General features: G+C 49.2%; 1 protein-coding gene across 2 annotated transcripts in view; it reads left to right on the top strand.

Moving 5' to 3' along the window:
- Positions 1–9,333, top strand: part of pi4ka (phosphatidylinositol 4-kinase alpha) — a 122,486-nt gene extending 113,153 nt beyond the window's left edge. For both annotated transcript variants that reach the window (XM_033043823.1, XM_033043824.1), the window contains exons 50-55: positions 1,016–1,141; positions 2,532–2,652; positions 3,843–4,002; positions 4,370–4,459; positions 6,721–6,804; positions 8,874–9,333. In XM_033043823.1, coding sequence (XP_032899714.1) covers positions 1,016–1,141; positions 2,532–2,652; positions 3,843–4,002; positions 4,370–4,459; positions 6,721–6,804; positions 8,874–8,925 — 633 coding nt within the window. In that variant the 3' untranslated portion in view covers positions 8,926–9,333. The remainder of the gene's footprint in view (positions 1–1,015; positions 1,142–2,531; positions 2,653–3,842; positions 4,003–4,369; positions 4,460–6,720; positions 6,805–8,873) is intronic.
- The last annotated feature ends 14,891 nt before the right edge of the window (positions 9,334–24,224 follow it).

Here is a 24,224-nt window from a genome sequence, read left to right as displayed (position 1 = left end):
CACTGGACACTTTCAAGAGAGAGCTAGATAGGGCTCTTAAAGATAGCGGAGTCAGGGGATATGGGGAGAAGGCAGGAACGGGGTACTGATTGGGGATGATCAGCCGTGATCACATTGAATGGCGGTGCTGGCTCGAAGGGCCGAACGGCCTACTCCTGCACCTATTGTCTATTGTCTATTCCAACCACGGATATTATGAAATGACTTTGTAAGATAAACATAGTTCAGATAGGTGGAGTACAAATGTGCAGGAAGGAACTGCAGATGCTGGTTTACACCGAGGATAGACACAAACAGCCGGAGTAACTCAGCGGGACAGGCAGCGTCTCTGGTGAGAAGGAACGGGAAGCTTCATTGGCTTCGGGTGAATGTAAAATTGTCCCGTTCCTTGTCTCCAGAGATGCCGCTGCCTGTCCCGCTGAGTCACTCCAGCATTTGGTGTCTTTCTTTGGTTTAAACCAGCGTCTGCAGTTCCTTCCGACACATTTTGTCCACTACTCTCCACCTATTTCCACGCATCCCGCCCTTGGCACCGCGCATTCCTGGCACTCACCCCCCCCCCCCCCCCAGGGATCCTCACTCCCTGAATCCAAAGTAAATGAGCCGGCACATCTCCTTTAAGCGTTGCCCCTCTGATGGGTGGGTTTCAGACCCACACCGCTGTGTTGTAAGTAAGTAGATTTTATTTAGATAGCACGTTTAAATCAACTCGCGTTGAAACCAAAATGCTTTACATAGAAAAAAATAATTAAGTTTCCGTACATCCATAGAAAAATTAAAAAAAAGAAAAATGACACAACACATTATAGAATTCAACATGAACATCCCCCCCCCCCCCCCCCCCACAACAGAATCAACAATTCCCACTGTGGGGAATGGCTTAAAAAGGTTCAGGCCTCTCCCTCTGTCGGCTGCAGAAGTACACCTGCAGGAGCAGGGTTGTGGCGGGCGTTTGCGGGCAGGCCTAATTCGAATGTGACGTGCTTTAATATCTCGGTGTGGTTGCCTTTCCCAGTGCGGGGTTATTGAATGCATCCCAGACTGCAAGTCTCGAGACCAACTGGGCAGGCAGACTGACTTCGGCATGTACGATTACTTCAGGAACCAGTACGGAGATGAGTCCACGCTGGCCTTCCAGAAGGTAAGCTCTCAGCTTCCTAACACGTGCAATTGAGTTGGGAAAGGGGTACTGTGCTGTTGTGGATGTTCACAAAGAACGCCGTAAGGGGTAGGAGGAGATTTAGGCCATTCAGCCCATCTACTCTCTTACGAGCGATGCCTGTTCCAGGCGAGTCCCAGGCTGTTTCGGGCCTCCAGCCTTCTCCTTCAAGGGATGCCATCTCACAAGGTCATAAGGAATTGGAGCAGAATTAGGCCATTCGGCCCATCAAGTCTACTCAAGTCAAGAGAGTTTATTGTCATGTGTCCCAGATAGGACAATGAAATTCTTGCTTTGCTTCAGCACAACAGAACATAGTCGGCATTGACTACAAAACGTAAGTACACACATGTATTCAAGCATGGCTGATCTATCTCTTCCTCCTAACCCCATTCTCCTGCCTTCTCCCCGTAACCTCTGACACCCGTACTAATCAAGAATCTATCTATCTCTGCCTTAAAAATATCCACTGACTTTGGCCTCCACAGCCTTCTGTGGCAAAGAATTCCACAGATTCACCACCCTCTGACTGAAGACATTTCTCCTCATCTTTTTCCTAAAAGAAACAGCCTTTAATTCCGAGGCTGTGACCTCTAGCCCTACACTCTCCCACTAGTGGGAACATCCTGTCCACATCCAGAATCAAAGGGCGTCACGGTGGGGCAGCGGTAGAGTCCCGGGTTGCGTCCGTGACTATGGGTGCTGTCTGTACTGTGGGATTAAGTATGAAGAGGCTAACTTGCTACGGATTATGAATGAATTAATTCTTTATTACCACATCTTTTTAGTTTGGTTAAGAGGTACAGCGCGGAAACAGGCCCCTCGGCCCCACCGAGTCCGCGCCGACCTGCGATCGCCCGTTCACACACTGGTTGAGTTCGGAGATACAGCGCAGAAACAGGCCCCTCGGCCCCAGCGAAGCATCTCCGCACACTAACACCCCCCTACACACACACTAGGGACAATTTACATTTCCACCAAGCCAATTAACCTACAAACCTGCACGTCTTTGGAGTGTGGGAGGAAACCGGAGATCTCGGAGAAAACCCACGCAGGCCACAGGGAGGACGTGCAAACTCCGTACGGGCAGGATCGAACCCGGTTCTCTGGCGCTGTGAGGTAGCAACTCTACCCGCTACGCCACCGTGCTGCCCCTAATGAATTGCCGTATTTTGACCTTTTGTCCCGTATTGGGGAGGGAGAAAGTTGTCGACCCTGAGCTGAGTTACTCCAGCATTTTGTGTCTAACTTCAAAATAAGAAAAGGCTTGTTTGACTATTTTTAAAAACAAAATGCTGTCTTTGTACATTCGTTGATCATTTATCCCACAGCGTTCACCCTTTCCGTCTCTCTCTCTCTCTCCCTCTCCAAGGCACGGTATAATTTTATCCGCAGCATGGCGGCCTACAGTCTCCTGCTCTTCCTGCTACAGATCAAAGACCGACACAATGGCAACATCATGCTGGACAGGCAGGGACATCTGATCCACATAGGTCAGTGGTCCTCTCCTCACCGTCTGCTCCACAAAACTGGCCGAGAAGTCTGCTTTAACCGGCCTGTCCCACTTACGCGACTTTTTCGGCGACTGCCGGCATAGGTCGTTGCAGGACGGCGTAAAATTGTCGACGTGTTGAAAATCCAGCGGCGACCAGAAAGACGCTACGACTCTTTGGGCGACTGAGGAGACGACTCACGGCCGTACAGGCGACATGTCGCGGGGTACATGAAGCCTGTATGGTGGTGAGCAGTGGCCCAAAGAGTCGTACCTTGTTCTGGACAAAAGTGCTGGAGAAACTCAGCGGGTGCAGCAGCATCTATTGAGCGAAGGAAATAGGCAACGTTTCGGGACGAAACCCTTCCGGGTTTCGGCCCGAAACATTGCCTATTTCCTATTGCCTATTGGCAATAATAAATGCCTATTGCCTATTTCCTACGCTCCATAGATGCTGCTGCACCCGCTGAGTTTCTCCAGCACTTTTGTCTACCTTCGATTTTCCAGCATCTGCAGTTCCTTCTTAAATACTGATTGGGGATGATCAGCCATGATCACATTGAATGGCGGTGCTGGCTCGAAGGGCCGAATGGCCTACTCCTGCACCTATTGTCTATTGTCTAATTGCCTCACCCGCTGAGTTACTCCAGCATTTTGTGTCTTCCATCTGTGAAAATCTACTGGCCCCCTTGGACAGCTGACTAACTCGAGTGCCCTATGGATAGACTCGGCTTGTACTCGCTAGAATGTAGGAGATTGAGGGGGGATCTTATAGAGACTTACAAGATTCTTAAGGGGTTGGACAGGCTAGATGCAGGAAGATTGTTCCCGATGTTGGGGAAGTCCAGGACTAGGGGTCACACAGTTTAAGGATAAGGGGGAAATCTTTTAGGACCTAGATGAGAAAAACATTTTTTACACAGAGGGTGGTGAATCTGTGGAATTCTCTGCCACAGAAGGTAGTTGAGGCCAGTTCATTGGCTATATTTAAGAGGGAGTTAGATGTGGCCCTTGTGGCTAAAGGGATCAGGGGGTATGGAGAGAAGGCAGGTACAGGATATTGAGTTGGATGATCAGCCATGATCACATTGAATGGCGGTGCAGGCTCGAAGGGCCGAATGGCCTACTCCTGCACCTATTGTCTATGTTTCTATGACCTGTGACCTGTGACCTGTGACCTGTGCCCTGCAGATTTTGGCTTCATGTTTGAGAGCTCCCCCGGTGGCAACTTGGGATGGGAGCCGGACATCAAGCTGACCGACGAGATGGTGATGATCATGGGAGGCAAGATGGAGGCCACGCCCTTCAAGTGGTTCATGGAGATGTGCGTGAGGGGATACCTGGCCGTCAGGTGAGAGACACAGAACCGGGTTCCATCCCGGCTACGGGCGCTGTCTGTACGGAGTTTGCACGTTCTCCTCCCCGTGACCCGCGTGGGTTTCCTCCGAGATCTTCGGTTTCCTCCCACACTCCAAAGACGTGCGGGTTTGCAGGTTAATTGGCGATGGTGTAAATGTGAAATTGTCCCTAGTGTGTGTGTGTTGGTGTGCGGGGATCGCTGGTCGGCGTGGACCCGATGGGGCCTGTTTCCGCGCTGTATCTCTAAACTAGACTGAAGCTTGTGGGGCATTGTGTGGGAACTTGGTTTGTCGCTTGGTGTTGGCGTTGTGTACCACTGTCGGAGCCTCTGGTGCTTATTCTTGTTCTCCCCCCTCTAGGCCTTACATGGATGCAGTGGTGGCCCTGGTCACCCTGATGTTGGACACCGGACTGCCCTGCTTCCGTGGCCAGACTATCAAACTCCTCAAGTAAGACCATCGGCTTTTGCCGCCCGCCATTCCATCTTTTTAAGCGGATCAGACTCTGGAACCTGGAGCTGCAGCTCCCCCGCCGATTTCTCCGGACAAAACCGCCAGAATCCTGGATGAAGTGGACACGGAGAGGATGTGTCCACCAGTGGGAGAGTCTAGGACCAGAGAGCACAGCCTCAGAATTCAAGGATGGACATTTAGGAAGGAGATGGGGAAGGATTTATTTTGCCAGAGGGTGGTGAATCTGTGGAATTCTTTGCCACCGAAGGCTGTGGGGACCAAGTCAGTGGATGTTTCTAAGGCTTATAGCCCTGTCAAACTGTACGAGTTCATTCAAAGATCTCTCCCGAGTTTCCCCTGATTTGAACTCGGAGATTTACGGTAATGGCCGCTCGTCGGTACTCGGGCCTCTCGTGGACATTTTCCAGGAGACGTCCCCGAGCTCCGACGTACCCGCTACGTTCATTCTCCGTGCTGACCACGAGTTTGATTTTTTTTAAAACTCGGGAGAGCTCTTGAATGAACTCGTACCGTGGGACAGGGCTTTTAGATTTACAGATTCTCGATTAGTGCGGGTGTCAGGGGTTACGGGGAGAAGGCAGGAGAATGGAGTTAGGAGGGAGAGATAGATTAGTTATGATTGAATGGTGGAGAAAGCTTGATGGGCCGAATGGCCTAAATCTGCTCCTATCACTTATGATAGTGTAGGTATGTTGCAAAGCCTACCTGAAGCGTTGCTGAAAATCTGTCGCTGCGGGTGTGCGCGATTTTGGCGCCGTTTAGAGGGGGCGGGTTTAAAACGCGATTTTCTCTAGGCTGTTCAAATCGAAGATGTTCAGCCTTGTTAATTATTAACGAAAAATCGCTGGAAGACCCCGTCGCAAAAGCTATTATTAGTTTTAAAGGCCTCGTATAATAGTTATAGTAGTTTAAAAATCAATCTCTAAACCGCGACCACCGGCAGCTGTCAGGGTCTCATAGAGCAGACAACTGAAGGTATGCTGCTTATTTTTACATTAAAAAGGGCTTCTTAAGATCCCTTTATACAAAGTTTAATATTGCGAGTAGCTCATTTTGGGCCCATTATATCCCGCAGTATTTTTCTGGGCATTTGAGGCACAAATCTAGCGCAATGTGAACGTTCACAGGATCCCACTAGAAAGCTGATTTAAATGGACTTTAATTTACAGCACATAAACACTAAATTCCTTCCATTTGGTCTATAAATTAATGTAAATGAGATTTTAAAAATATGTTTTATTGTGAATTATTTATGAATATTATTTGGACACTTAGGCTATTTAAAAATGTTAATCATTTATTAAGAAATGGATAGATGTTTAGATCTAGTAATTGAAGTTTGAAATTAGCTACAATTGGGTAACTAACTAATTATATGCTTTAATTTCAGGTCATCCAAGTAAGATTATTTTATATTTGTTTCAGAATGCTTCAATCTACGATAACTGTAAATTTCATTCAGTTCTCTTAATTTTTAAGAAGGTTATGGGCTTTTGACTGTCCACGATCACAGCTTTTTTGTTATGTCCATAGAAAATCAATAGGGAACAAGATGCTAATTTCCGAGTATGAAAATGGCCATAACTTTTTAAATACTTGAGATATGAAAGTGAATTAGGTGTCAAATTAAACTTCTTTTTATGCTTTATCTGATGGGATAAATTACAGACTTGATTTTTTAAATCTCAACATTTTGTAACATTGCTAGATAGTGCAGTTGAAATCCCATCCCCCTCCCCTGTGTGTGTGGAGTTTGCACGTTCTCCCCATGACCGCGTGGGTTTCCTCCGGGCGCTCCGGTTTCCTCCCACATCCCAAATACGTGCGGGTTTGTAGGTTTTTCGCCCCCTCTGTAAATTGCCCCCCTAGTGTGCAGGGTGTGGGGTAACGTAGGAACTAGTGTGCACGGGCGATCGATGGTCGTACGCGGCCAACAGGCCCTGTCTCCATGCTGAGGGATAGACGCGAAATGCTGTAGTAACTCAGCGGGACGGGCAGCGTCTTTCTTCACTCTAACCTCTCTCCTCCCCCATCAAAAAGAAACCATCCTGCCTTTTAATTTAAAAAAACCCCTTCAAACGGCACGTTAAATTTTAGTAAGACAAGTCAAGTCAAGTTTATTCGTCACATACACAGACGAGATGTGCAGTGAAATGAGAAGTGGCAATGCTCGCGGACTCTGTGCAAAAAGACAAACAAACAATAAACTACAAACTAATGCGCATGCTGTGTTTCAGACAAAGATTCAACCCCAATGTGAGTGAGAGAGAGGCAGCGAACTTCATCATCAAGGTCATACAGAACTGCTTCCTGAGCAACAGGTTTGTGATGTTCACCCTTCATTGATTTCCCACCCTGTGCGTTTTTAGACTGCGTTTAGTTGAGATGGGGGGGGGGGGTGGATTCTCAACAACTTCCTTCTTTCTGTGGGAGGTGTTCCTTCAAAGATCAAAATGTCACAACCTTCCTGGAGAGAGACTGATACTTAAAGTTTAGGGGCAACATGAGGGGGGACTTCTTTACTCGGAGAGTGGTAACTGTGTGGAATGAGCTTCCAGTGGAAGTGGTGGAGGCAGGTTCGATTTTATCATTTAAAAATCAATTGGATAGGTATATGGACGGGAAAGGAATGGAGGGTTATGGTCTGAGTGCAGGTAGATGGGACTAGGGGAGAATACGTGTTCGGCACGGACTAGAAGGGCCGAGATGGCCTGTTTCCGTGCTGTAATTGTTATATGGTTATATGATACAGCGTGGAAACAAGATGCCCACGCCGACCAACTTGTGTCCCATTGAAAGATTGGGGGTAATCAGCCATGATCGCATTGAATGGCGGCGCTGGCTCGAAGGGCCGAATGGCCTACTCCTGCACCTATTGTCTATTGGGCAGACAAAAGTGCAGGAGAAACTCAGCGGGCGAGGCAGCGTCTATGGAGCGAAGGAAACGGGTGATGTTTTGGTTCGAAACCCCGAAGGAATAGGTGACGTTTCGGGTCGAGACCCTTCCGGGTCTCGACCCGAAACGTCGCCTATTCCTTCGCTCCACAGATGCTGCCTCGCCCGCTGAGTTCCTCCAGCATTTTTGTCTACCTTCGATTTTCCAGCATCTGCAGTTCCTTCTTAAACACCTATTGTCACTTGTCTATTATCTACACTAATCCCATCTGCCTGCGTTTGGCCCATCTCCCTCTAACCCTGTCCCACGCTTGTACTAGTCTAAATGTTGTAATAGTTGCTCCTTTGTGAGATGGGTGGGAGGTGGGGGGGGGGGGGGGGGGGGGGGGGGGGGGGGGGGCGGTAGTTAGAGGTTTGTGGCACCCAGAGAAAACCCTGGCGGTCACAGGGAGAGCGTGCAAACTCCGCACGGGCAGCACCCTTAGGTCAGGATCAAACCCGGGTCTCTGGCGCTGCGGGACAGCAGCTCTACCACCGCTCCACCCCGTGAGAGACGTTGGGGCGATTGCAAGAGCAATTTCTCCTCGATTGTAGGAAAAGAGTGGAGCGTGTTTTATAGTCGTGTGTCCCAGATAAGAGCGATGAAATTCTTACTTGCAGCAGCACAACAGAATATGTAAACTGTGTCATCTCTGGAGAGAAGGATTGGGTGACGTTTCAGGTCCAGACCCTTCCACAGACTCCGCCCATTCCTTCTCTCCAGAGATGCTGCCTGTCCCGCTGAGTTACTCCAGCATCTTTGTGTCTATCTTCAGCTTAAACCAGCACCTGCAGTTCCTTGGTAGACACAAAATGCTGGAGTAACTCAGCGGGACAGGCAACATCTCTGGAGAGAAGGAATGGGTGTGACGTTTCGGGTCCAGATCCTTCTTCAGACAGATGTCAGGGGCAGGACAAAGAAAGAATGTAGGCGGAGACAGTAATGCCTCTGTCCCACTTAGGAACCCTGAACGGAAACCTCTGGAGACTTTGGCCCCACCCAAGGTTTCCGTGCGGTTCCCGGAGGTTTTTGCCAGTCTCCCTACCTGCTTCCACTACCTGCAACCTCCGGGAACCGCACGGAAACCTTGGGTGGGGCGCAAAGTCTCCAGAGGTTTCCGTTCAGGTTTCCTAAGTGGGACAGGGGCATAAGACTGGTGGGAGAACTGGGAAGGAAGAGGGGATGGAGAGAGGGGGAAAGCAGGGACTACCTGAAATTGGAGAGGTCAATGTTCATACCGCTGGGGTGTAAACTACCCAAGCGGAATATGAGGTGTTGTTCCTCCAATTTACGGTGGGCCTCACTGGCCATGGAGGAGGCCCAGGACAGAAAGGTCGGATTGGGAATGGGAGGGGGAGTTGAAGTGCTGAGCCACCGGGAGATCAGGTAGGTTAGGACGGAATGAGCGGAGGTGTTGGGCGAAACGTGTCAACGTTTTTTGTCGTTCATTTTCAGGAGTAAAACCTACGACTGGATCCAGTACTACCAAAACCAGATCCCGTACTGATCCGGGAGGGAATGTCGATATTCCTACTTCATCTTCGGGGGAAACAAAGTGTGCGACTATGCTGTACCTCTACTGTAAACTCTTGCACTTTTGGACATGTTGGCTTGTGTTGGCCGCGTTCAGCGGCTGCTCCTCCAACAGCGGCTTTGGCAAACTTCGTCACAATCACTTCTTATAAAGGGGGGGGGAAAATAATTATTCAATCACACTTTACGATTTTAGAGTATATAGAATGTGTATCGAATCATTGTAGAAGCAGTACTTGCACTATTTATTGTCTGTGATGGTGAAAATGAATATAAATATCAAAGATGTACGTGGAGAGACTATTTTTCTGTAGAGAATGTAAATGTGCGATAGAGTTGCATTAATCTATGATGTGAATAAAGTATGTAGTTGAACACCTTCGCTCAGTCCCAGTTGCTACTGACTTTACTTCCCCTTCCCACACTCACCTTTCTGTCCAAGGCCTCCTCCATTTGATTCCCGGGATGGCGGGACTGTCGTATGTTGATAGAATAGAGCGGCTAGGCTTGTACACTCCGGCGTTTAGAAGGACGAGAGGGGATCTTGAAGCATGTAAGATTATTAAGGGTTTGGACACGCTAGAGGCAGGAAACATGTTCCAGATGTTGGGGGAGTCCAGAACCAGGGGCCACACACGGTTTAAGAATAAAGGGGTCAGCCATTTAGAACGGGGATGAGGAAAAACTTTTTCACACAGAGAGTTGTGAGTCTGTGGAATTCTCTGCCTCAGAGGGCGGTGGAGGCCGGTTCTCTGGATACTTTCAAGAGAGAGTTGGATAGCACTCTTAAAGATAGTGGGGTCAGAAGATATGTAGAGAAGGCAGGAACGGGGTACTGATTGGGGATGATCAGCCATGATCACATTGAATGGCGGTGCTGGCTCGAAGGGCCGAATGGCCTACTCCTGCACCTATTGTCTATTGTCAGAATGAGGCCCAGCACAAATTGGAAGAACATATTCCGCTTGGGCAGCTTACACCCCAGCGGTATGAACATTGATTTCTCTAACTTCAAGTAACCCCGGCATTCCCCCTCTCTCTCCATCCCCCCCCCCCCCCCCCCCCCCCCCCACCCCCACCCAAGTCACACCAGCTTCTCGTTCTCACCCAACAAACAGTTAACAAAGACAGATACAAAATGCTGGAGTAACTCAGCGGGACAGGCAGCACCTCTGGAGAGAAGGAATGGGTGGCGTATCGTTTCGAGGCCCTTCCTCAGACCGAAGAAGACTTCATTCCTTCGCTCAAGAGATGCCGCCTGTCCCGCTGAGTTACTCCAGCATTTTGTGTCAACTTGTATCTTCGGCTTAAACCAGCATCTGCAGTTCCTTCCTACACATGGAGTTGAATGAGTTTGTTGGCATTAGAAGTTGCCTGCAGTTTCTGCCTCTTACCCCACTGAGAGAAGCGGAACAGAATCTGGCAAACGCCAGCTAGCGTACAAAACCCAAAATAAAACATGCTTGCGTGCAAAGAGAATATGAGGAGTTTGTCGTGCTGTGATTTGGAATGTGGAGACAGTTATTTGTAACACAACCAAATCCACCCGAGACTTTCATCGGAAGCCTTGTGGTGCTCTGTCGAACTTGGCCCAGTTCTTCCCAAAGTACTGCCGCAAGCACTTTGGCCCAAGTTACAGTCTCATCACAATCACAATAATACTTTATCAGCCAAGTATGATCTGCAGCATGCGAGGAATTTCATTTGCCAAGTCAGTCGTACAAATAGAAAGCAACGGAACGCACAAAGTATATATGTGATGGAAGGAGAAAAAAAGTTCAAATCTCTCTCCCTTCCTTGTTCTCCCGCGGTCGGGGGTCTCGAGCCCTCCGTCGACGGGACGATCGTACTCTCGCAGCTGGCGGCGTTTGGGTCCTCCGCATCGGGACGATTAAGCTCCGGAGTCGGGGCTGGTCGAACCTCTGCGTCGTTGGAGCTTCCCGACATCCACGGTCTCTACCCGAGACTGCGGGCTCACGACGGTAACATCCGTTAGGCCGCAGAGCGACCGGAGATATACGACCCGGAAAACAATCGCATCTCCGGCAAGGTACGAAACTGAAAAAAAGTTTCCCCCGACCCCCTCATCCTCCCCCCCCCACCCCCAAATAAAACAAACCAGAGAACATTTACACAAACTTTTGACACACTAAAAAAAAAGTCGAAAAAACGGACAGACTGTTGGCGGGGCTGCCTATCGAGAGGGCGGTGGAGGCGGGTTCTCCGGATGCTTTCCAGAGAGAGCTAGATAGGGCTCTTAAAGATAGCGGAGTCAGGGGATATGGGGAGAAGGCAGGAACGGGGTACTGATTGTGGATGATCAGCCATTACTTCATTGAATGGCGGTGCTGGCTCGAAGGGCCGAATGGCGTAACCTATTGTCACCCCGTGCACGAGCACTATCCTACGCACTCGGGACAACTTTAACCATAGCCAATTAACCTACAAACCTGCACGTCTTTGGAGTGCGGGAGGAAACCGGAGCACCCGGAGAAAACCCACGCAGGTCACAGGAAGAACGAACACATTTCCGTACAGACAGCGCCCGTGGTCAGGACGAACCCGGGTCACCGGCGCTGTGAGGCAGCAACTCTACCGCTGCGCCACCACGCCACCTGTTAATCATTCAGTTCGTCATTAAGGCCTCGGGCAAACACGATATTTACTGGAAATGTAGAACTGCAGATGCTGGCTTGTGCCGAAGATAGTCACAGAACGCTGGATTGAGTCAGGCAGCAACTCTGGAGCAAAAGGACAGCTAATGGTCCAGGTCGGAGCTCTACTTCAGACTATAAGTAGCAGGTGGGAAGAAATGGATGGTGTGCGGAGTCAGGGGATATGGGTAGAAGGCAGGAACCGGGTACTGATTGGGGATGATCAGCCATGATCACATTGAATGGTGGTGCTGGCTCGAAGGGCCGAATAGAAACATAGAAACATAGAAAATAGGTGCAGGAGTAGGCCATTCGGCCCTTCGAGCCTGCACCGCCATTCAATATGATCATGGCTGATCATACAACTCAGTATCCCGTACCTGCCTTCTCTCCATACCCCCTGATCCCTTTAGCCACAAGGGCCACATCTAACTCCCTCTTAAATATAGCCAATGAACTGTGGCCTCAACTACCTTCTGTGGCAGAGAATTCCACAGATTCACCACTCTCTGTGTAAGAAATGTTTTCCTCATCTCGGTCCTAAAAGATTTCCCCCTTATCCTTAATCTACTCCTGCACCTATTGTCCATGTTTCTATGTTGTTCGTCCTGTTTGATCAGGGCTGGTTTGCATTTTAACTTCAATGATCTGCCCGGTTCTTGCTCAGTCTTGCAGGCTCGGCGTTAACATGTATAAACACTCGAGGGGGAAATTAATGAACAAGGCGTGGGAAGAAAGCCAAGGGAGCGGTGGGATTAATTGGATGTTTTGACTGGGGGCCACGGCAGACCCAACATTGTCTTCTGTAGCATTCAGTTTACACTCCGACTGAAGAAGGGTCTCGTCCCGAAACGTCATCATTCCTTCTCTCCAGAGGCGATGCCTGTCCCGCTGAGTTACTCCAGCATTTTGTGTATCTTCAGTGTAAAACAGCATCTGCAGTTCCATCGTGTATGTGTGGGTGTATGTGTGTGTGTGTGTATGCGTGTGTGCGTGTGTGTATATGTGCGTATATGCGTGTGTATGTGTGTGTGTGTGTGTGTATTTTTGTGTATGTGTATATGTGTCTGTGTGTGTAAGCGTGTGTGCGTGGTGTGTGTATGCGTGTGTGTGTGTATGTATATGTGCGTATATGCGTGTGTGTGTGTGTGTATTTTTGTGTATGTGTATATGTCTGTGTGTGTATGTGTGCGTGTGTGTGTGTATGCGTGTGTGTGTGTGTGTATGTATATGTGCGTGTATGTGTGTGTATGTGTGTGTGTATGTGTGTGTGTGTGTGTGTATTTTTGTGTATGTGTATATGTCTGTGTGTATGCGTGTGTGTGTGTATGTATATGTGCGTATATGTGTGTGTGTGTATTTTTGTGTATGTGTATATGTCTGTGTATGTGTGCGCGCGTGTGTGTGTAGTTCTACTTCCTATACATGTCTTCTGCACTGTATTGTTTCATCAATGAGTTCTGAATCAGTTTAATTTAATTTAATTATACAGCATGGAAACAGGCCCTTCGGCCCACTAGGTCCATACTGGCCATCGATCACCCATTTTACACCAGTTCTGTGTTATCCCATTTTCTCATCCACTCCCTGCACACTAGGGGGCAATTTACAGAGGGGCCGATTAACCTACAAACCCACACGTCTGTGGGACCTGGGAGGAAACTGGAGCACCCAGAGAAAACCCACGCAGTCACAGGGAGAATTTGCAAACTCCACACACACAGACAGCACCAGAGGTCAGGAGCACCAAAATAAAACGTTCATAGTTTGGAGTGTGGGAGGAAACCGAAGATCTCGGAGAAAACCCACGCAGGTCACGGGGAGAACGTGCAAACTCCGTACAGACAGCGCCCGTTGTTGGGATCGAACTCGGGTCTCCGGCCCTGCAAGCGCTGTAAAGCGGGAGAGAGTAAAGAGGGAATTATAGACCAGTTAGCCTGACATCGACACTCAGTCCGCATGGTCTCCCAGTTGCTACTCACATTAGTTCCCCTTCCCACACGGACCTTTCTGTCCAAGGCCTCCTCCATTTGATTCCCGATATGGTGGGACTGTCATACGCTGAGAGAATGCAGCAGCTGGGCTTGTACACTCTGGAGTTTAGAAGGATGAGAGGGAAACCTCATTGAAACATATAAGATTATTAAGGGTTTGGACACGCTAGAGGCAGGAAACATGTTCCCGATGTTGGGGGAGTCCAGAACCAGGGGCCACACACAGTTTAAGAATAAAGGAGTAAGCCATTTAGAACGGGGATGAGGAAAAACATTTTCACACAGAGAGTTGTGAGTCTGTGGAATTCTCTGCCTCAGAGGGCGGTGGAGGCCGGTTCTCTGGATGCTTTCAAGAGAGAGCTAGATAGGGCTCTTAAGGATAGCGGAGTCAGGGAATATGGGGAGAAGGCAGGAACGGGGTACTGATTGGGGATGATCAGCCATGATCACATTGCAGGGCTGCCAACATTGGGTGAGAGTTGGGAGTGAGAAATTGTGAGAGACCAAGCCCGAGGGAACATAGTGACCGAGGGGGGGGGGGGGAGGGGGGAGGGGGAGGAGGTGTGGGAGGGGGGGAAGGTGTCCCCCCTCCCATTGGTACGGAGCATTTGCATTTTTCAGCTTGAAATTGTGCAATATGGTGCATACTGTAGCAAGTCTTTTAACTTACACTTGAATGCAATATTTATGCTTTAAATTGGATTAGCTATGAATAAGGTTAGGCTAAATTACATTCCTAATTACATTCCACAGTAGAGCCATGCTCTGATCAACAGGTGCAGCACATACATGATCTTAGTGTATTCATGTACGTAAATCAGATTATAATCAAACACTTGGCCCATGTTGACCAACCTGGGTCTCACTGCACACCTGGTACTACGCTTAACCCTGACTCCAGTTGCATTCCTGACCCTGAGTCCAGCCTTACACCTACCCCCCCCCCCCTATTCTACCCTGATCATAGCTGCTTACCTGCTTAGGTTCCCAGTGCTGAACACTCCCATTGTCCCAGCTTTGACTGCTCACGTAGTACTATTCCAGACCTTGACTCTGGATGCACACTTGGCCCCTCTGCTCTGACAATATATCTGGCCCACACATAAAGCCCCATATCTGACCACCTGGACTTAACCTATTACGTTCAAGTCCACATGTGCTTATCTAATGCGGTAATCTTTTATGGGGCACTTCGCAGACCAAATTATGTATAACAACATTTGCTACATCCATTGGCTTCCTTGTTATCTAACATGCTAATTACTTTGTCAAATAAGTCATCAATTGGTTGAACACAATTTCTCATCTATGAAATGATTCTCACTCAGCTGTATAAGTATTCTGTTACCATTTCCTTCATTTTCCTAACAAACTGTCCTGAAGTCATTTTCCCCCCCAATATTTTCAGTATTTTGCTGTCTTCCTCTCAGCTGGGACTTTTCCGAAATGCAAAGTCCAACAACTATATATTTAAGCAATATTATTCTATTAAATGTGATCTTGAGAGTACATAATATTTTCTGTGGTATTCATAACACAACAATGATAAAAAGAACTTTGCTTTGATTACACCTACCAACATGCATACGTTATAATATTACAGTTAATATGTACTGAGGGCAAATTTTTGTTCCAATGCTCCCCATTCCCAATTACTTTTACATTGAAGTGATTGAAATCCAAGTGAAGTTTAAGTGGCATCAGAAAAATAAAACCTCCGGGATGGATGATATTCATTACATGGTTGGTTGGAGTCAGTATCAGCACAATTACTATATTAAGCTTTGAATCTTCTCCCACGTGACCTGCGTGGGTTTTCTCCGGGTGCTCCAGTTTCATCCCACACTCCAAAGTCGTGCTGGTTTGTAGGTTAATTGGCTTCGGTAGGTTGTTGTAAAATTGTCCCCTAGTGTGTGTGTGTGTAGGACGGTGCTCGTGTACGGGGCGATCGCTGGCCGGCGCGGACTCGGTGGGACGAAAGGCTCGTTTCCGCGCTGTATCTCTAAAGTCATGAACTAAAGTATGCTCAGATATTCTGCCATGAAAATTGTTAATATGTCCATTTGTGGAACCTTAATCCAAAACGGATTAAAGTCTTTTAAGAGAATAAATGGGTTGATAGATATTATACGCCAAGCATATAATTAGTGTCAGATGACTGGTGTGGATTTCAGAACCCTCGGTGTGCGTTAGTCTGGTGGTGCCTGATTACTAGTGAAAATCTCAAAGTTGGTTGGGAACGACACCAAGAGTTTGCCCTTGGCCGAGAAGAGAAATCCAAATGTGCCTCAGGTAATCATTACATTTTTAATTAAAAGAAATGCGAATAGCTCATGTTCCCCTTGAGGGAGTTATACAGCTCGAGCTCCGAGATCTTATATGAAACATATGAATCCAGACCCGCCCTTGATGGCTTTGTGGCTGAACTCGTTGCAACCTCAACTTTGGGTAGACAAAAGCGCTGGAGAAACTCAGCGGGTGCAGCAGCATCTATGGAGCGAAGGAAATAGGCAATGTTTCGTCCCGAAACCCTTCGGGTTTCGACCCGAAACGTTGCCTATTTCCTTGGGTTTCGTCCCGAAACGTTGCCTATTTCCTTCGCTCCATAGATGCTGCTGCACCCGCTGAGTTTCTCCAGCACTTTTGTCTACCTTCGATTTTCCAGCATCTTAAACCTCAACTTCAGATTCACATTAAGGGCGGCACGGTGGCGCAGCGGGTAGAGCTGCTGCCTCACTGACCCGCCAGAGACCCCGAGTTCGATCCCGACCACGGAGAGCGTTGTCCGTACGGAGTTTGCACGTTCTCCCCGTGACCTGCGCGCGTTTTCTCCGGATGCTCCGGGATTTTTCCCACGTCCCAGAGACGTGCGGGTTTGTAGGTTAATCGGCCCCTCTGTAAGTTGCCCCCTCCAGTGTGTAGGGAGTGTGGGATAGCATCGAACTGGTGTGAACGGGCAATCGATGGCGGTGTGGACTCGGTGGGCCGAAGGGCCTGTTTCCGTGCTGTACAGGTATAGGGAATACAGGAGGAGCGGAGGGGAGGGTGTAGTAGAGATAGTATACCCAGAGTTTAGTTTAGTTTAGTTTAGTTTAGTTTAGTTTAGTTTCCCACTTGATGGGATCGTGACTGAACTCATTGCAACCTCAACATTGGATTCACATTAAGCGCGGCACGGTGGTGCAGCGGTAGAGTTGCTGCCTCACAGCGCCAGAGACCCGGGATCGAACCTGACCATGTACGGAGTCTGCACCTTCTCCCTGTGGGTTTTCTCCGGGTGCTCCGGTTTCCTCCCACACTCCAAAGACGTGCAGGACTGTAGGCTAATTGGCTGGGTATAAATGTAAATTGTCCCTAGTGTGTGTAGGATGGTGTTAATAATAATAATAATAATAATAATAATACATTTTATTTGCGGGCGCCTTTCAAAGTCCCAAGGACACCAACCTTACAGAAATTAACAAGAGAGAAAAAACATATAGTCGGAGTAAAATAAATAATAAGGACATCACCAATACATAAATTAAAGACAGAATTCGCTCCAAAGACAAAAAATCAAAAACACAATGTGAAGAGAGAGCAGCGGCAGCTAAACCGCGCCAGCGTCCACTCTCCCTTCCGGCAGCCATCTTGGACACAGACTAACATATTCACATTACACACAAAAAATCATCCCCCCACAATGGTTACCACTGTGGGGGAAGGCACAAAGTCCAGTCCCCATCCCCAGTTCTCCCAAAGTCAGGCCTATTGAGGCCTCCGCTGTTGCCTCCACGGAGGCCCGATGTTCCTGGCCGTTCTGGCCGTTCTGGCCCGGGTGCTGTTGCCCCGGCGTCGGGGGAACCCTCACAGCGGCTGGGCCACCTGGAACAGCCGCTTCCTAACTGGGGACCGCGGCTTCCGAAGCCGACAGGGCCGCGCCGGTTTGGAGCTCCCAGGCTCCCGATGTTAAAGTCGGCGCCGCCCGCTCCGCAAACCCGCAGCCCGGAGGTGTTGATCTCGGCGGTCACAGCTCACCGGAGCTCCAGCGTGTTGATCCAGCGCGGCGACCCAGGCAAGGCATCGCCCCGCTACGCTCCGCGATAGCGCTCCAGCGCTGTGCACTAACCGAAAGCCGAGGTGCTGGGCGGTCCCCGCCAGGAAACGGCGCTCCACGCACGCTGGTAGGCCCGCGAGGACGGGTCGACAGGGGCAGCCCGGAGAAAAAGCTTGCCTCACCGACCAGGTAGGGGCCTAGAAATATGTTACCCCTCTTCCCCCCACAATAGAAAGTCTATTTCTCCCACAAACAAGGCACAGGGCTCACTAAAACTGCAGCCGTTCCCCAAGATGGCTCCTCCTCCTCCTTAATGTGCGGGGATCGCTGGTCGGCGCGGACCCAGTGGGGCCGAAGGGCCTGTTTCTACGCTGTATCTCTAAACTATCTAAACTAAATGTGTGTGTTAAATACACAAAATAGCCAATGTATTATTGGGCTTGTCCTTGGGACTGATGGCCTGACTCATGGCGTTTTCCAACAGGTTCACTATATTTGTATATTATATTTTTTGATATCTATATTTCTTTTTAACTATGTATAGATTTCAGTATATGTAAATTCACACGTGCATGTATAGGACCCATATTCTGAAATCTATATATATAGATCTGGTGGTGTTATTTTTGACTGCACTATTTTTTAAGGCGGAGATAGACAGATTTGTGATTAGTACGGGTGTCAGGGGTTATGGGGAGAAGGCAGGAGAATGGGGTTGGGAGGGAGAGATAGTTCAGCCGTGATTGAATGGCGGAGTAGACTTGATGGGCCGAATGGCCTAATTCTTCTCCTATTCCTTATGACCTTGTGAGATGGCGCCCATTGAAGGGGACGGCTGGGGGCCCGAAACAGCCTGGGACTCACCTGGAACAGGCATCGCTCGTAGGAGAGTAGATGGGCCGAATGGCCTAATTCTACTCCTACCTCCACAACGCACAGTACGCCTTTTCCAACGCAATTGCACGTGCTAGTAAGCTGGGAGCTCACCTTCTGGAAGGCCAGCGTGGTCTCATCTCCGTACTGGTTCCTGAAGTAAGCGTACATGCTGAAGTCAGCCTGCCTGCCCAGTTGGTCTCGAGACTTGCAGTCGGGGATGGGCCGAATGGCCTCATTCTTCTCCTATCACATGAACAGTGGCTTTGAAAGAACAGGGTGACGTGATGGCAGCGTTTGAAGGGCTCGAGAACGCTCACTCACATAAATTTTACAATTTATTAATTAGACACAAGAAAGATGATACTGCCTAGTGCTGGTGACAAGTCAGTTAAATGGAGGACATTACATTTGATTTCTCATTAACATGCCCCCTCATTCGACCTGCTATCATTGTCAGGACTGATCTAAACCAATAGGGGTAAATTCTGGCAAGTTGCCACGTTTAGTTTAGTTTAGAGATACAGCGCGAAACAGGCCCTTCGGCCCGACGAGCCCGTGCCGACCAGCGATCCCCGCACACTAACACTAGGGACAATTTACATTTACACCGAAGCCAATTAACCTACAAACCTGCACGTCTTTGGAGTGCGGGAGGAAACCGGAGCACCCGGAGAAATGCCCACGCAGGTCACGGGGAGAACGTGCAAACTCCGTACAGACAGCGCCCGTAGCCGGGATCGAACCCGGGTCTCTGACGCTGTGAGGCGGCAACTCTACCACTGCACCACCGCGCCGACCTATTTTTGTACACCAGCATCTGCAGTAACTGGGTGTCGGGCAGGACCACTTAGAAACATAGAAAATAGGTGCAGGAGGAGGCCATTCGGCCCTTCGAGCCAGCACCGCCATTCATTGCGATCATGGCTGATCGTCCCCAATCAATAACCCGTGCCTGCCTTCTCCCCATATCCCTTGACTCCACTAGCCCCTAGAGCTCCATCTAACTCTCTCTTAAATCCACCCAGTGACTTGGCCTCCACTGCCCTCTGTGGCAGGGAATTCCACAAATTCACAACTCTCTGGGTGAAAAAGTTTTTTCTCACCTCAGTCTTAAATGGCCTCCCCTTTATTCTAAGACTGTGTGTGGGCCCCTTGTTCTGGACTCGCCCAACATTGGGAACGTTGGGAACTTGTTTGACAGGCGCCTGTTTCCATGCTGTAAGACCCTGGGTCTCGAAGGAGCCCACCCCGTGACGTTGCCTGCCCCCGACATCCTCCACAGATGCTGCCTGACCCGCTGAGTTTCTCCAGCACTTTATGCTTCGCTCAGTTGATATTTACAGAACCTGGAGGTGGCGCTGTTTGAAAATCTACGGAGGGAAACTATTGAAACCGTTCACAGCGATCCCAACCGGTAACTTTATAAAGCCTTTACCCCCCTCATATGATGGTCTTGGAAGTTTTGTGACTTCTCATACTCGTATAGTAACATTAGAAGGCCAGCAGCGGTAGAGGGAAGGAGGAACATACTTGTCAAAGTTGGCGTGCAGCAAATGTTCGCCAAACTGACCATTGGGATGAGCCTTTACCTTTTATACACAGTTCTACATCACGGTGGCGCAGCGGGTGGAGCTGCTGCCCCACAGCGCCAGAGACCCGGGTTCGATCCCGACCGCGGGTGCTGTCTGTACGGAGTTTGCACGTTCTCCCCGCGACCTGCGTGGGTTTTCTCCGGGTGCTCCGGTTTCCTCCCACACTCCAAAGACGTGCAGGTTTGTAGGTTAATTGGCTTTGGTGTAAATGCGAAAAAAAAACAAAAACAGATTAAATGTCCCTAGTGGTGTGTGGGGTGGTGTAAGTGCGCGGGGGTCGCTGGTCGGCACGGACCTCGGTGGGCCGAAGGGCCATGTTTCCGCGCGTGCTGTGTCTCTAAACTGAAACCTTGTGGAACATGGATTAGCTCCTGGTCCTGCCGCTAATTTGTGAATAGCAAACTCCCTGAAGTAACCGGCTTGCAGAGTACAGGAACAAAGATACTAATGATCTTAGCGCAGGAGTTCGTACTGAGAGACGCGCTGAAGCTCGGTGCAGACAACACCAAACCTCCGTGTGACAGGGCCACAGTCGAGTGTGTAGTTTAGTTTAGTTTATTGTCACGTGTGTCGAGGTACAGTGAAAAGCTTTTGTTGCGTCCGATCCAGTCAGTGGAAAGACAACACATGATTACAATCATCTAATCCATTTAGAACGGAGACGAGGAAACACTTTTTCTCACAGGGAGTGGTGAGTCTGTGGAATTCTCTACCTCAGAGGGCGGTGGAGGCCGGTTCTCTGGATACTTTCAAGAGAGAGCTAGATAGGGGTCTTAAAGATAGTGGAGTCAGGGGATATGGGGAACGGGGTACTGATTGGGGATGATCAGCCATGATCACATTGAATGGCGGTGCTGGCTCGAAGGGCCGAATGGCCTACTCCTGCACCTATTGTCTATTGTCTATTGTCAATCAAGTTGTCCATAGTGTACAGATACTGGATAGCCCATTCCTTCTATCCAGTGATGCTGAGTTACTCCAGCATTTTGAGTCTATAAAGGGAATAACGTTTAGTGTAAGGTAAAGTCCAGTAAAGTCTGATTAGTCCGAGGGTCTCCAATGAGGTCGATGGGAGGTCAGGACCGCTCTCTAGTTGGTGAGAGGACGGTTCAGTTGCCTGATAACAGGCGGGAAGAAACTGTCCCTGAATCTGGAGGTGTGTGCGTTTGTTTTCACACTTCTGTACCTCTTGCCCGATGGGAGAGGGGAGAAGAGGGAGTGGCCGGGTTGAGACTGGTCCTTGATGATGCTGCTGGCCTTGCCGAGGCAGCGTGAAGGGTAGATGGAGTCGATGGAAGTGGGGTTAGTTTGTGTGATGGTCCTTCCACTACTGGACATTGGGGGGCAGAGTCCGGTGGGGTCACCCCTCAAACACAGGAAGGGATATCACCCCAGGGGGGGGGGGCATGTGAGTGGCAAGGGGGCCTGGTATACGGATAGTTTAGTTCAGCTTCGAGATGCAGCACAGACACTGGCTCTTCGGCCCAGCGATTATAGGTTCATTAGGGTTATATTTGGTTGTGTTATCAAAGGCTGGCACGGTGGCGCAGCGGTAGAGTTGCTGCCTCACAGCGCCAGAGACCCGGGTTCGATCCCGACCACGGGTGCTGTCTGTACGGAGTTTGCACGTTCTCCCCGTGACCTGCGTGGGATTTCTCCGGGTGCTCCGGTTTCCTCCCGCACTCCAAAGACGTACAGGTTTGTAGGTTAATTGGCTAGGTGTAAAAATGTAAATTGTCCCTAGTGGGTGTAGGATAGTGTTAATGTGCGGGGATCGCTGGTCAGCGCGTACACGGCGTGCCTCCAAAGACTGATATTTTGTGGGTTAATTGGCTTTGGTTCAACACTCTTAAATTAGACAATAGACAATAGGTGCAGGAGTAGGCCATTCGGCCCTCCGAGCCAGCACCGCCATTCAATGTGATCATGGCTGATCATCCACAATCAGTTCCTGCCTTCTCCCCATATCCCCTGACTACGCTACCTTTAAGAGCCCTATCTAGCTCTCTCTTGAAAGCATCCAGAGAACCTGCCTCCACCGCCCTCGGAAGCAGAGAATTCCACAGACTCACCACTCTCTGTGAGAAAAAGTGTTTCCTCGTCTCCGTTCTAAATGGCTTACCCCTTATTCTTAAACTGTGGCACCTGGTTCTGGACTCCCCCAAAATCGGGAACATGTTTCCTGCCTCTAGCGTGTCCAAGCCCTTATATGTTTCAATGAGATATCCTCTCATCCTTCTAAACTCCAGAGTGTACAAGCCCAGCCGTTCCATTCTCTCAGCATATGACAGTCCCGCCATCCCGGGAATTAACCTGGTAAACCTACGCTTCACTCCCTAAATAGCAAGAATGTCCTTCCTCAAATTGGGAGACCAAAACTGCACACAATACTCCAGGTGTGGTCTCACTAGGGCCCTGTACAACTGCAGAAGGACCTCTTTGCTCCTGTAATCGACTCCTCTTGTTATAAAGGCCAACATGCCATTTGCTTTCTTCACTGCCTGCTGCACCTGCATTGTACCTAGTGTGCCAAGTAGGATAGATAGAACTAGTGTACGGGGAGATCGCTGGTCGGCGCGGACCCGGTGGGCCGAAGGGCCTGTTTCTGCGCTGTATCTCCAGACTAAACTAAACTAAACACCTCAAAGTTAATGTATACGCAGTAAGGCCCTGTCAACGGTAATGTGATAATGATCAGATAATCTTCTTTATAAGTAGCATATGAAGTTTAAATATTGTTGGGCACTACTAAACGAGCTGTGAAATCGCTGGCACTAATTAAAATGCCAAATTTTATTCCCCTAATGTTTCACATATCAAGATCAGTTATATTTCCATACAGAGAACAAGCCCCCAAACTAGAGGATAATTTGATGCCAGGCCTTGTTTTATGATCTGCCCATTTGGGTACATAAAATCATAACTCTTCCTGCAGTCTGCAGCACAGATTTTCTGTGTGTTATTAAAGCAGAAACCGCACTGTGTATAAATCAAGGAAAATGTTTCGAATTTTGGTCACTTGAGTGGAACCACTTCAGTTGATTCCGAAGAGCAAATTGCAGTTTGTGGACAGCGCTTGCTAAATTAATTAAGGGGCCATCTTGGTAAATTACAATGTCGTAAAGATGCCGATCAATACTTTCATCGGTGTCTCCCCGTTCCTTCCAGCGCCGTCTTCTTCCAGAGTGGAGCCATCAATTTGAGTCGGCCTCAAGGCGGACATTTTGTGCCCACTGTTCAAGCCGAGCACAAAATGGCCGCCCCCCAGCCTGAAAGCAGCAGGTTCGAGGCAAGGGCTGACGGTCATGGTGTCGCGCGCGCGGGTAGAGTCGTTGCTTCACAGCGCCGGAGACCCGGGTTCGATCCCGACCTCGGGTGCTGGCTGTGTGTGGAGTTTGCACACACAGCCAGTTGTGAGTCTGTGGAATTCTCTGCCTCAGAAGGCAGTGGATGCTTTCAAGAGAGTTGGACAGAGCTCTTAAAGATAGCGGAGTCAGGGGATATGGGAAGAAGGCAGGAACGGGGTACTGATTGGGGATGATCAGCCATGATCACATTGAATGGCGGTGCTGGCTCGAAGGGCTGAATGGCCTACTCCTGCACCTATTGTGTATTGTCTATAGTGGAAACATACTCTCCAAATCCACTCTATAAAGGCCTTTCACTATTCGGCAAGTTTCAATGAGGACTCCCCCTCATCCTTCTAAACTCCAGCGAGTACAGGCCCAGTGTCCTCCAACGCTGATCACACGTTAACCCACTCACCCCTGGCTATAGCTGGGCTTGCAGAAGAACCGGTCGCAGATGTGTGGTCAGTAATCGGCTGGGTTCTGTGAAGTGCCCCTTGGCTTGGCCTGAGAAACGCCCCTCCCCCACCCTGTGCCAGGCCACCCCGATTAGATTACTCCACAGATGTGAGACCTTTGCATTAGTGTAGTGGAGAGAGTACATCCCCATACCGCTGCCCTCCTGACCACAGATAGTTACGGGTCAAGAGTGTTTTATTGTCCTGTGTCCCAGATAGAACAATGACATTCTCACTTGCTGCAGCACAACACAATATAGAACATAGTACAGTGTAAACAATATGATGCATGTGTGTGTATGTACACACACACACA

Source organism: Amblyraja radiata, chromosome 25 (genome assembly GCF_010909765.2).
Source record: "Amblyraja radiata isolate CabotCenter1 chromosome 25, sAmbRad1.1.pri, whole genome shotgun sequence".
Lineage (NCBI taxonomy): Eukaryota > Metazoa > Chordata > Chondrichthyes > Rajiformes > Rajidae > Amblyraja > Amblyraja radiata.
The sequence above is the reverse complement of the archived record's forward strand: the minus strand, read 5'-3'. Positions and strand labels throughout refer to the sequence as shown.